Source organism: Paramisgurnus dabryanus, chromosome 1, assembly GCF_030506205.2.
Source record: "Paramisgurnus dabryanus chromosome 1, PD_genome_1.1, whole genome shotgun sequence".
NCBI classification, from domain to species: Eukaryota; Metazoa; Chordata; class Actinopteri; order Cypriniformes; family Cobitidae; genus Paramisgurnus; species Paramisgurnus dabryanus.
In genome coordinates this window covers 37,422,063-37,435,772 of record NC_133337.1, presented here as the reverse complement: position 1 = coordinate 37,435,772, position 13,710 = coordinate 37,422,063, and the positions used below count along the sequence as shown (strand labels likewise).

Below are 13,710 nucleotides of genomic sequence, written 5' to 3'. Positions count from 1 at the left end.
AGATGAGCAACATCAGTATCTGTATTCCTCGTCGACTATTTAACGCAAATATAAACACTGTAGTAATTTATTGAAAACCCCGCCTACTTTGGTCTGGCCATCAGAGCACAATCGCTTGGCTGCGCCGAACCCAGCGGCGAGCGCAGCGCACACCGCATCCTATGTGAAAGCCGCGTTACCGCATCACCGCAGTAGCCGAATTTTGGGTGCACGGGCAAGGCGTGTGGACCAACTCCGCTTCACCTCTGTAACCGCCCACGTTTTGCCGCTTTCCGCACGTCTCCCATTGAAAAAGAACTAAACACTCGCTGTTGCCGCGTACCGTGTGAAACGACCTTGAAACGGCCATACGTGAGATGCCAGCTGCGGTGATGTCACAGCCGCAACCTTCTTAAACATATAGCGTGTCATGCACAGGTGCTCTGATTTCTTGAACGGTACCGACTCACTCCCTGGTTTAAACCCCTGCGCGAATAACATCATCTCTGCAAGGAAATGTCAGTGCAATGCAAGTTCATGTGCAAGGAGTCCGAGCCACGCGCATTATTTCTCGTTCAAGGAGAAGCAGGCACTGTGTGTTGGTGATGATAATAATAGCATAATAATAATTTGAAACTATAATGGGCAAACATGACAACTATCGTTATGAAGGCAGGTGAGCGCTTACCGACAGCGCGACTCGTTATTTGGTTGAATGCTGTGTTTATATGGAGCTGCTGTAAGTGAATTTCTCCAGCTCGGGATAAAAAAAAGTCTTATCTTCTTGATAATGTAAATGGACAGCTGAAATTGAAAGCATTGATTGGAGTATCCATAAGTTTTGCGCAGTTATTTACGGAATGATGCAATAGGCTATTTCGTTTTGTATCCACTTTGAAAAAATCGAATTAAACATACTAATCATAATAACATTAAAAACTATTTATTTTCGATATCTTTTGAGTTTAATATCAATTATGGAACCGTTTTTGTCATTGTTTTTAACCCATTTTTTGTACAATAAATTATTCAGCGTTTCAACAAGTTTGGAGAAGTGCGTTTCTATCCACGGACAGTTAACCGAAAAACAATGTCTAAAGAAATAGGAATCAGGTTTTGCACAACTCATCAGAAACAATCTTAAACTGCATATTCTTTCTACAGCTTTTCAGGTTGTTATTCTATGAAATGTATTGTATAAAATGGGCTATAAACGGTGACATAAAAGTTCTATAATCAATAGTATATTCAAAAGATATAAAAAACAAAAGTTAACATAAAGAAATACATATTATTTCATGCTGTTATTGCTAATATAATTTGTCGTTTTAATAATATATAAGATTACTGCTTTCCTGGGGTGGGTTGTTGTGCTGTAACCGCGTGATTTTGTTGCGTCTTCACCGCGGTAAAACAAAATCCTGTAAGGTCACAGCCCTACTCACAAATCAGCGTAACACATGAGGATGAAGGGTTTAAATTGGGCCGAAGCTGAGCCCCGTCACAAAGGCTGAAGGTCTGTTCTGTACCAGTGTGCCCGCTGCAAAAGTAAGTGACGTGTCTGTGTATGTCCATTCTCATGAAATGCATACAAATAACACGCAGTGTGATTATCGTGCTATACATAAGCCAAATTCCAATTTTGCGAGCATATGATACGCCAATACTTTCCGGAATTTGGCATATGTATTGCACGATAATCACACTGTGCTATGTGTATGCATTTGATGAGAATGACTGACGCCTCACTGGATCAAATGTGTGAAAATACGCACATATATAACAGTGGACCAGCCCCTTTTTATTGATTGTTCCTCCTTTGACATGTAAACAATGTTCGCGAATCTCATCCACGCGTCAGCTCGTACAGTCTAATATGTTGCTGCTCAGCTCCATGTACAGAGACGCCAGACGCACATTTCACCGAGACAGCGCCACCCAGCACTCGTGGGCCGGTACATGCGACACAGAAGCTTCTCTGTACAGATGTGAAGCTAGATTAATCCAAACAGTCGCTAAGTTTGTCTAAATGGGTCTAAAAGTCGCTAGATGTAGCAATAAAGTCGCTAAGTTGGCAAAACAGTCGCTGACTTGGCAACACTGCTTCACATATCTATGCTGCTTCAGCCAATCCACTTTTTATGAGCACGTAAACCCCACCCACTGATTAACATTGAATTTGCATACAAGTTGAAAACGAAAATGAAAACGAAAATGAAAAAGAAAATGAAAACCAATAAATAAAAGAGAACATAAAATAAAAACTGAACTTTATTTTAATTTTGTCCCTATTATTGCTTGGGCATGAATAAAAAGCCCTTTAAAAAAATATTTACAGATTCCTTTTCAAGCTTGCCTTTTTATTTTAATATTGTCAGTCTTGACTCAAGATTATATTGAAAATAAAATGTCAAATCATCAATTTAATTTAAATTTTCAATTTGGCCGGAATGATGCTTCATCACGTTAAAAATGAAAATTAAATAATTTAATATAATGTTTAAATTTTTATTTTAGCATTTCATTTTCAAATTTGGGACATATTTTGCGATTTTATTTTTTATTTTATAATTTAATTAATTATTTTATAATTTAATTTATTATTTTATAATTTAATTAATTAATTTAAAAAAGACCAAAAAAAACTTCCATAACATGGTACCTGAGTTGCATAATGTACAGGTATAGGATATTTTGGCTATTTAAGTAGCCTGTATTTTAAATTGCACAAGCTATATTTTTTAATTAAGACTGTGACCCAGTGGTTTACAATTTTCCATCAGTGCATTTCAGTCTGCCAGCCGTGCAGCGATCGTTTACATAGCAGGGTCTATTTTTGCTGTGATGCACGCAAACTGCACAAGCTGAATTAAAGTGATAGCGCATGTTTAGTGGTAAAAATGTTCACAGATTGACAAAAAAGCAGCAATTTTACCAGAAATGCATGTAAAAAATGTACTACACATTTTTACTTTCATCTTGTTTCTTTAATCCTGGGATTAGGCAGATAAAGTCAACCTTTAACAACTCTTTAAATGTAACCGTTGTTTCATTGTACTAGTCTTTACTGGGGTTTTTATATGTAGTAAAACAACAGGGTAACACTTTATTTTACTGTGTCTTTGTTACACATGCTACATGTAATTATTATTGTAATAACAGTTAATTATGCATAATTACATGCAAATAACCCTAAACCAAACCCTAATCCTAACCCCAACCCTATAGTGAGTACATGTTGTTAATAATTATTACTTAGTACTTACATGTATAATTACACTGTAACAATGATACCGTAAAATAAAGTGTGACCAACAACAGTAACCACAACTTTACTACAGCCTCACTACAATAACCATGCATTTATAGTAAAACTATGGCAATACAAATGGGGACAAACGATTAGTCATCCGGTGAATGCAGTACTAGTAAGTGTGCTCTCTATTCAAGTTACTTTGTTTTTCTGCTTTCTTGACTTTTTAACTGGTGTTTAATTATTTGAACCTTTACTTGTTTGTTTAATATATCGTTAAGTTACTGCTAAGTAGTTGCGTTTGCTTGTGTAGTGTTTATTAGCATATGCAAGAGTGTTTGCTAGCTGCTAACAGCTTGCTTTGACTGCTCATTTGTGTTTCACTTAAAGTTTTGTTATGGGTGTCTGTGATGTAATTTAGCCTGTTCTATTTGTAAAGCCTTGCACAGCTGTTTTCAATCAGCTGCTGTTAACACACACATTTAAGCAAAATAATCAAATTCAACTATGAAAAATACAGAAAAATATTATACACACAAAAAATACATGTAAAGCAAAAACATAAAATCATTCTACAATAATTTTAATCTGTGAATAATACTGTGCTTTCCAAGTAAATGGCACATGAATCCTACACAGTTGATGTTTGTTTTGTTTAACATTAAAAGTCTCTGTAGGAATGTTTTAAAAATCTTGACTGTTAAAAAATAAAGAAAATTATCATGGCATAAAATGTCAAATTTAAGAAAGTGACCGATTTTTTAATTCTCTGTGTGGCAGTGTTTAACTTTAGCATAAAGATCAGAAACTTCACCTGACGGCAAATCTGGGTAAGCTTTCTTTGACTGATCTTGTTCGGTGTCTGTACTATTGTGGTTCTCTTGCTTAACAACTGTTGATATGTTGCTGTTGGGCAGAGGTTCAACGCTTTCCACAGATCTCTTTTCTTCCTCTCGTCCTGAATAATGTTGGACATCAGCATAAACAGTAGTAAGTGAGGAGACGCCTCTGATCTCTTCTGACTCTGTTTGGGTGTTCGTGAAGTCTATGGAGGAATAATGAAGGGATTCTGGGTAATTCAGTGAATCATCAGCAGGTGACAAAACAGCTTTATTGACATAAACAGGTGCTTCATTCTCCTGTGAAACAACATAATGGATGAACAACAATGCAGAACCCACCAGAGACAAACACTATTCTGTCATAAATGATTGATGAAAAGTGTTTTTGTTGAAACTCACCCTGTCAGTCAGATTAAGTCCATTGATGTCTTCTTGTCTTGTCTCTGAGCATTCGTTGTTTTCTCTTCTAAAAAAAGTTTTCATGTCCCATTAATAAAATAATATTTCTATCCTACACAAAAGGTACAAAAGTTGGATTGTACCTTTTTAAAAAGTACCAACTTTTGTACCTTTTTTTGTGAGTGTCTCATTATCACATCATTAAGAGTGGACAAGCACAGATACTGAACATCAAACAGTTTTTTGGGGAAGTTGTGCCACTAGGCGGCCATGTTTGCAATGCCTTTAGGCAGGTATTTCAGTCATGCAAGACTATAAAGTCCTACTTGAATGAAAGATATCTATAACCACTTGCTAAACTTAAAATTAATGTGTGTGAATTCAAAATATGTGTTATGATTATAATGTGTGTTGCTCTTCATGTCAAAGTATGTGTTCATTGTGTCATGTAAACTATGTGCATCATGCAACTTGTCAAAATACATGTCTGCTACACATGCATTGAAAGGGTTTATGATAAAAGAAACTTTCGCTAAATACTCCCAAGACACTAACTTAACACTAAACTCTGACTACACATGAGATTAGGGAAGTATCTTTCAAACGAGAGCATCTCTTTTATCATAAACCCCTTTGAAGCGTCTGCAGCAGGCTTGTATTCTGACATCACATATTTTGAAATGACGAGTCACACAAAACAGGCTACATACGGTTATCTTTTTATAGCAAATTAGTTTTAATGATAAGACCTCTAAAAGGAATAGTTCACCAGATTATGAAATTTCTCTCATAATTTACTCATGAAACCTTGTGCCATCCAAGGTGTTTTGGATTTGACTTTCTTTCTTCTGCTGAACACAACTGGAGTTTTATTAAATATTATCCTGGCTTTTAGCTTTATAATAGCATTTAATAGTATTGAACGAATTCCTTCAAGTTAAGAATCAAATGTAAAGCAGGCATGTTGTCACAATGATGTTTTGTTTATATCCCCAGTGTTAAATGACCACTGCTCAGTGTCTATATAGGTCCACACTTCAGAGTCTAAATTAAATTTAGTTAAATTCTAAACAACGGATGTAAACAAATCAACTAATCTGCTTGTCTATCCCTCTATTTCAAGCAATGAACAAACTTGAAGAAATTAAACAGGAAGCTATTTAAAGGACACATTAATTACTATAATGGTGACTTCAAATGAACCCTATATTATTTTTGATAAAACAAACACAAACTGGAGCAAAACCTGTACGAAATAAAGTCTGTTTTGCAATAAGTAAAGTTGGTGATGCTGGAATGAGTGTATACGTGCATCTTGTTCCACTGATTATAATTTAAACTCGTCATCCATGTTAAAGTGCCCATATTATGAAAAACTCACTTTTTCTGGGTTTTGTGGTGTTCTTTTGTGTCTCTGGTGCTTCCACACGAATAAAAACTTGGAAAAAAATCCATCCATGTTGTTTTGAGTAAGATACGGGTTTCTGAATGTCCTCTGCCTAGAGTCTCAGATTGCACGGATTCAAACTCAGCACCATTGTGACGTAACTACCCTTGTCTTCACATTCCGTTTCAATTTTCCTGCCCACCACTCCACTACCCAGGTCTCCACCCACCTGGTAGCTAGAGAGCACAGAGCAGTCACTTTGCTGATATTCTCTATACTGTTATCACGGCTCACGGAAATAACAGCGCTATTTGGATATTATGGATTATACTCCCGCCTACTTTTAAAAACAAAGTTTTAACGCGTGTTTATTGGAATCTAAAGTGTAATCTCTGAAAGTTTGTTATGATGTAAATAGTCCTCAGATTGTAGGCCATAAGACGTTTATGCGAAATCTGATGTAAACAACAGACTATATATCTATATTTTATGGATTATATGCATTTGTGGACAAAAATGGTCATTGGATGTATTTTATTGGACTTTCATGGATTATTCACAAAATACTACATTTATGATGCTAGAGCATCTGTATCTCAAAACAGAGACCATACACTGATGCCAAACCCGTAAGTTATACCTTTTAAACGATGTATAGTAATGTTAATAATAATATTATTAATGTTTGTAGACAGTAGGCTACATAGATATTGTTAGCATCGTAAACTGACATCATCCCGCCCACAAATTGGTGCACATCGAGTGGGTGAACTTGTGTGTGTTTTACCAGTCATTTGCCATTGAGAACGACGAGGTGGCTAACCGCTATGCTAGTTAGTTTGCAGCGTGGTTTGCCAGTGACCAGCTACCGTAGTTTTCAAAAGTTAAAATAAATATTTAACTGGTTTAGTTTACAATTCTACATGAACTTACTAAGTAATAGTGTTTTTCCAAACTAACCAAGACCGGGCCTTACCGACCCGGATTTTCCGACAAGGCTAACGTACCCCCAAGTCTCTAATCACTTTCCCAAGATACGGTCTGGACCTCCCGCTAGCTTCTAGCAATTAGCATGCTGTTCACAAGCAGTATACATCCCCCGCCGGGTCTTAATTTCTGTAATTTGCGAAAAAAATGCATTTGAAAATGTTTTATAACGGGAATATGTTAGCATTGTCCAGCGAAAACGAGTGTATTGTTAAGACTGCTACATCACAATTCACTCTGGCATCATTGTGTGGCATGACTTTCTTCTCCTGGAATGTACTTATTAGTGATACTTTTATGCTTGATTTGTCTGTTGGCAATACATAAACCGTTAATAATAATATACAATATATAAAAATAATAATACAGTATGTACTGCTCGCGATACCATTGCGCATGCGCACATGACGTTAGTAGTGGGGGGTGGCCAAAGGAGCAGCAGCTCATAAATATGTATGACCACCTCAAAACGGCACAATCTGAAATGCATTGAAACAGAGGCTACTATGGGTAACAATCTTTTCCTACAAGGAATTTCCAGCAAACAACTTTTGAAACATGTTTTATGGAACTCATACACCTATATAACTTGTGGAAAAGTAGTCATAAGATGGGCACTTATAAATAAAATAACTGCAAGCCAGTTCCAATTTTATGTTTCAAAGAGAGATGGTGATACAGAGGCAAATGTAATTGTAGCTTTCAATACTGCTTCAGTGTCACTTTTTAACACTTTGTAGTGTGTACCCGTAGACGCTGATCAGTGTTCATTTAACACTGGGGATTTTGCTGTGATATAGTTAAGTCACATGTGTCATGTACTCACCGTTTACAGAGATATTTAATGACAAACAAGATTATTATTATTGAAACTCCAATAGCAAATCCGATCAGCACAGAGAAAACACTGATACCTGCTGAGTAAAATGATAACAATTATTACCTTAATGCTTTTAAAATATTAAAGCAAATAAATATGCATCAACACAGCTTTTATGAAAGAAAATCACTAAAAAGCCTTCCTTTCACTAATAAAAAAGTCCCTGAGTGACTGTGAATAGCAACAGAATGTTTGACGTATGTTTATTTGTCATGGGAGCTGCCAAAAAATTTGACATAACAGGACTGAGCACTCAGAGAGAAGTTTGTGGTAGGGTTTATATATTTAATTTGTATGCCTTTAAAACTTTATTCCTTTAAACTACAAAAAAATTAAGATAGACTTGATTACCAAAGATTTTAAAATTAATCAGAAGTTTAATATTTCTACGTTTATACAGAGGACTTACTTGTCTCCTGAGGACTGCAAAACAGTTGAATCTGTTGACTGGCATTGCCGTGAGTGTTGTTGGTGACACACTGCAGTGTGTCTGTGTGTGTAAGTGAGTGATGGAGAGAAATGAAGCTCCTCAAGTCTGTGCTGCTCAATCTCTCCTCATTGATGGATGTGTTTGTAGAGTTACTGACAGGACGTCCAGATAGATGCCACTCCACTTTAGGAGAGGGATTCCCATGAGCCTCACACAAACACACAGTTACATCAGTTCTGTTACAACTGAACAGGGAGATTTTGGGGGCATCTGAGAGAAAGTGAAGAAGAAAGACCAATAATAAAATAATTTACTTGTTTACGTGTTTTTGTGCTCTTGCTGGTAAAATAGACAGTTAATACTCACACTGAATGTCCAGCAACACTGATGTGTTTTGGGTACCATGTTGGTTTCTGGTTTGACAGTAGTAGCGTCCTGTGTGTGTACGATCAGTCACATTGAATGTGAGATTATATCCAGTCTGCAGCTCCTCCAGCTGTCCTCCATTCTCTCTGTACCAGGTGTAGTTGAACACTGCTGGATTTCCATCACTGCTGCAGATCAAAGTCACTGAACTGCCCTCCAGTACAGAGTTAGATGGAAACACAAACACTGATGTATTTTTAGGAGCATCTGAAGGAAAGCATATTTGGAGCATGTCATTAACAATTATATGCTCAGAACGTTTAAATGTTGGTCGTTTAAAATCTGTTCACTAATATATCATAACTGATTTAAATAGAGTAAATTATACAAGGTTCATTTAGATGTTGAAGTATCAGAAAGCTAATACAAAAACCTCTAAGTACGCCTGACCGTTTTTTTTATAAATGAGGATTTTTTTTAAATCAGTCTCTTAATGGATTCTGCCAATAAACCTGTGTTTCTGAATTTCCTGAGGCCGGGATTAAATGGGTTTGAAGTTAAAGTATTTGATGACGTTTATTACATGCCGATAGCATTTGGTTAATGTCATTATCTCATTTTAGTTGGAGGTGATCTTTAACGGCTTAACCACTGAGTTCCTCATATTTAAGAGATTCAATAAAAGCTTTATTGTCATTTCAACCAATACAGCAGTGCAGTACATAATTATATTAGACAACCTTTTCCAGGACAATGGTGCTACACACAGACACTGAACTACATACAGTAAAACAACACAGAGCTAAGGACTAAAAAGTACATCTTTAGTCTAGCCACATAATGTGCATGAATGCAACCTAGTGCAAAAAGACAGTGCCAGACATTAGACAGTATACAATACAATACAATACAATACACTACAGAAGGTATAAAAATAAATAAAGTAACGCCATCCAGTAAAATATGGCTCTGATTACAGAAGAGAATGCTTGTAAACATCCCTACACATATTTTAGATATATACTGGTGTACACTGTACACCAGTGGCGAGGCTACAGAGACGCGCATTTCAAAAAGCATGACATACACAGAATCTCTCTGAGCTTTACAGGACACCCCAAATTATCTTGAAATACTACAGTCTTGGCAAGGTTTCTCATAGTCAGTTATGTTTTAAAGTGAACACAAACAGTTTAGAAATCAGATGTGTTTGTATATGGATCTGTGCTTGTTTGGTCTTAAAGTGCAAGTACCCTCAAAAAAACCTGCTTATGTTTGTGTCAGTACTAAACAACAGAAAACTAAAGGAAAATCACTTGAAAAGATTTATTAAATTAAATACGAATGAAGAAGTCAAGAAGACAGTGTTATTATTCATTTGATTTTATTTCTGTTAATAATACTGTTATACTTTATTTGTAACTTTGTTCTTTTCTATTTCTTTTCAAGTTTTAACTTTTTGATTTGTTCTTGTTTAATTTTCCTTATTTCCATTATTTGCTGATCCATGACAAAAAAAACGTAATGTAATCTGTTTAAACACTATATTGTACAACCATGTCATTTAAGATTAGGCATTGAGGTCCACCCTATTTCACCAAGGTCCACTCAGTTTAAAATTTCTGGCCTCACCACTGCTGAACACAAGCTGTTGCTAATTGCGGCCGAGTTATCATGTCCATGGTTTATGTAACATTAGCAAGGTGGGAACCACTTAAGTGAACAATAAGAAATGCAGCTGTAAAATTCATTCATGTTACAGTGCATGCTGGGGAATAGAAGTAAAATAAAGCAATAAACCCCAAGAAGCAGTGGGTTACCAGTGCATTTTATAACAGCTAAGGGGCGTTTTATAATTTAGACATTATAAAACGGGCAGTTCTGGTTCTTCATTCTGATTGGTTGAAACGCGTTCTAAGCCGTGATAAAATACACCGGTAACCTCACAGTTCGGACCACATTACATAAGTATCACTGCGCCACTGTTACTGATTTATGAAAATAAACAACAGTGTCTTTAATTATATTTTTAATTTGTCTACAATTGCACAATTAATGGCGATATGCAGATAACTGTCAATAAATATTGTTGAGTCATCTCGTCGATAAAGAGAAAACGTTGTCTGGGGAGTTTATAACTCAAGTTCATACGTCCGCTATTATCCACTGGGTGGCGATCTTACCCAACTTAAACACTGACGCATTCACTCAACACTGAAAACACAGCGTGTAAGTTTTGATGGCTTTGAATCTGATCTCTTACATAAGTTCTTCACAAAAATTATCACAGGAATTATCTCTGCTTTTAGCTAAAAAAATTTGAGAGGTGATAAGAGAACAAATGAAGGTAGAATGAAACGTTTTTTTTGTTTGTTTTTGTTTGAAAGCGGATGGTCTGTTCTTTCATTTGATATTTTATGCTTATTTAAAGAAGATAATTTTTCTGCAAAGGCATTAAACTAAAACTGGGGGGCAACTTAAAAAAATAAAAACTCTGACGGGGAAAGAGTTCAGCATGCTTCCAAGCATATTTGATCATCACTTCAACAGTTGCACAATATCAATGTTAATGTATAAATTAAATTAGATGAATGGTGATTTATAAAATAAACACCACAGTCTTAAATCATATTTAACATTGTGTCTTTGGTGCATCTGTGTTGGTTGGGAACTGCGCTCTGTTTCAGTCACACTTGATTCTGAGGAACTTTGTTTGGCGGAAGAGTAATATTTGTACTAATATAATTACAACTTATTTGTGTTTTATTTTATAAAATTCCTCTAATGTTATGCATATGAAGTAACCGTTTTATAAAAGCAATAAACCCCCTCGAAGCAGTGGGGTTACAGTGCATTTTATAACAGCTAAGGGGGTTAGCTCCGCTTCGCGTCGTGCCTAACAGCGCCCCTTAGCTGTTATAAAATGCACTGGTAACCCACTGCTTCTTGGGGTTTATTGCTTTAGTTAATACTCACACTGAATGTCCAGCAACACTGATGTGTTTTGGGTACCATGTTGGTTTTTGGTTTGACAGTAGTAGCGTCCTGTGTGTGAACGATCAGTCACATTGAAGGTGAGATTATATCCAGTCTGCAGCTCCTCCAGCTGTCCTCCATTCTCTCTGTACCAGGTGTAGTTGAACACTGCTGGATTTCCATCACTGCTGCAGATCAAAGTCACTGAACTGCCCTCCAGGACAGAGTTAGATGGAAACACAGACACTGATGTGTTTTTAGGAGCATCTGAAGGAGAAACAAATTCAGAGCATCACTATGTACTGTAATTTACATTGATGTGTTCAACAAGTTCAAACTGTTTTACTCTTACACTGAACATGTAATATGATGTTGCTTTGTGCTGTTGTGTTCCTCTGTTGTAGCTGGTAGGTTATAGTGCAGATGAAAGTGACTCCATGTTGAAGGTGAGTAGCAGTGAAGTTCAGATCAGAGATGATCTCAGTTTGATTCTGTTGATCCAGCTGTAGTCTGCTGCTCTCATTGAGGTGGAGTCTGTCAGTGGAGCTCCATGTGAGAGTTGGTGGAGAAGAGGAGCAGAGAGTCTTAGCAGAGCAGCGCAGACACATAGAGCTCCCCTCTAACACCTCCTCCTGAACCTCAACCTCCATCTGATCCTTAAACATCTGCACTGTGGGATTGAGGGGTGAGTCTGAAAAGTACAGAGATGCATTTTATATATGAATTGAAAAAGGTCAAATAAAAACTTAAGCTAACCCCAGCTTGTTATTTCCCCATGTTGTGCATGGTTTGCCTACATGCAAAAACAGATTTTGTACTGTACTAGCTTCAGATTTGTCACTTACCAATCACATTTATTAAAGCAGACTTTTGTATATAGGTATATTTCAGTCCATCACTACCCTCAATCCTGAAGAAAAAATGACCACTGTAATTTGAAGTAACATTATAAAAGATGGTGGTACAGTCCTTGCTTTTTAAATTTCCAACTATTTCCGCTTTAAAATAGAGATTGGTCCTACTGGAGTTAAATACTACATTTTTTAGGAAGTCAGTCCCATCTTTAAACCACACTCCTGCAGCACTGTCAGTGAGATATTTGTCATATTGCTTATCAATAGTAAATCTGCAGTTTATGGTCACACAGGATCCACTCAGAGCTTCAATCTTCTCTGGCAGACTGATGGGCCAATGTAAATCTCCACACAAAACACCTACAATACAAACATGATGAGAAGTAAAAATTAACATACTGTATAGTGTAAAGCATTCAGACACACCAACATAACCTGCATGCATTTTTATTATTTAAGCATTTCTTATAAATATTACAAACATAATACAGTATATATTTTGAAAATATACTTAACATTCAATTGCAGTGAAACCTCACATAAAATACATTTGTGCATTTTAATTTAATCTGCTGTAATAAATATTGTTGTAATATTGTTTATTCTAAATGATATCCAAGTTTTATAGTTACAATATTTTTTATGTAAACACACCAAACATAGGCTATATTTAGCACTTGAATTTATATCTACTCTCAGTCGTCTCACTGATGTTTTCACTATTGCCACAGCACAATAAACATGTCACACTCTTGTTAGTAAAAAATAATTTTTGCTAAAGAAAAATTAAGAATAACAAACCTTGTAACAAAAAAATGAAAAGAATAAGTTTATCCATCTCTTCATTAAAATAAGATCAGTCCTTTGGAGAAACACACACCTGTAAATACGCAATAAAAGAATGGAAATCATATATGTAACTAATCACTTTGAATTTATAATGAACAAATGTAATACAAATGTCATAACATTAACAGTGCAAAACAGTTTTTGACTCTTACCAGAAATAAGAAAATGGATGTAACCAATGTAATATTTGTGCTGAAAGCAGATTTGTTAAAATGTCTCATTCATGGATCCTGTAGATTCTGTACTGAAGCAACTGCTGATGATTTGAAACCAAGTGAAACTGTGCTGTGTGATGTCACTGCTACTGATATCAGATCAGTACTAATCCTGTACTTCCTGTATCATTTTGAACACACATTCTGTTCAAAAGCAAATGTTAAGGTAAGACATTTTCAGTATTAAGAAATCAGCGATTCTTAATAAAGCAATTCAACGTTTTGTTTATGATTGCAATTATTAATATGTACAACCATGGTCTCTCTTACAAAAAGACTCATGACATCATGGT

The 13,710-nt window shown here is 35.9% G+C and overlaps 1 protein-coding gene across 1 annotated transcript; it reads right to left on the bottom strand.

Moving 5' to 3' along the window:
* Positions 1-5,972: 5,972 nt before the first annotated feature.
* LOC135749842 (sialic acid-binding Ig-like lectin 14) lies at positions 5,973-13,191 on the bottom strand. Its single transcript, XM_065268523.1, has 7 exons — positions 13,155-13,191; positions 12,345-12,713; positions 11,852-12,190; positions 11,500-11,766; positions 8,137-8,427; positions 7,674-7,761; positions 5,973-6,096 (listed from the first exon to the last, which is right to left on the bottom strand). Exons 1-7 carry the CDS (start codon positions 13,189-13,191, stop codon positions 5,973-5,975), a joined length of 1,515 nt encoding a protein of 504 aa, XP_065124595.1.
* Positions 13,192-13,710: the final 519 nt, after the last annotated feature.

Bases quoted from the DNA above. Each gene is read 5' to 3' on its own strand.
- LOC135749842 (XM_065268523.1), bottom strand. From the start codon at position 13,191: ATGGATAAACTTATTCTTTTCATTTTTTTGTTACAAG. The intron at 8,428-11,499 runs GTGAGTATTAAC...ACTTTCTCTCAG, and splicing joins AGTGTTGCTGGACATTCAGT to ATGCCCCCAAAATCTCCCTG. The intron at 6,097-7,673 runs GTGAGTACATGA...TGTGCTCTCTAG, and splicing joins ATTAAATATCTCTGTAAACG to CTACCAGGTGGGTGGAGACC.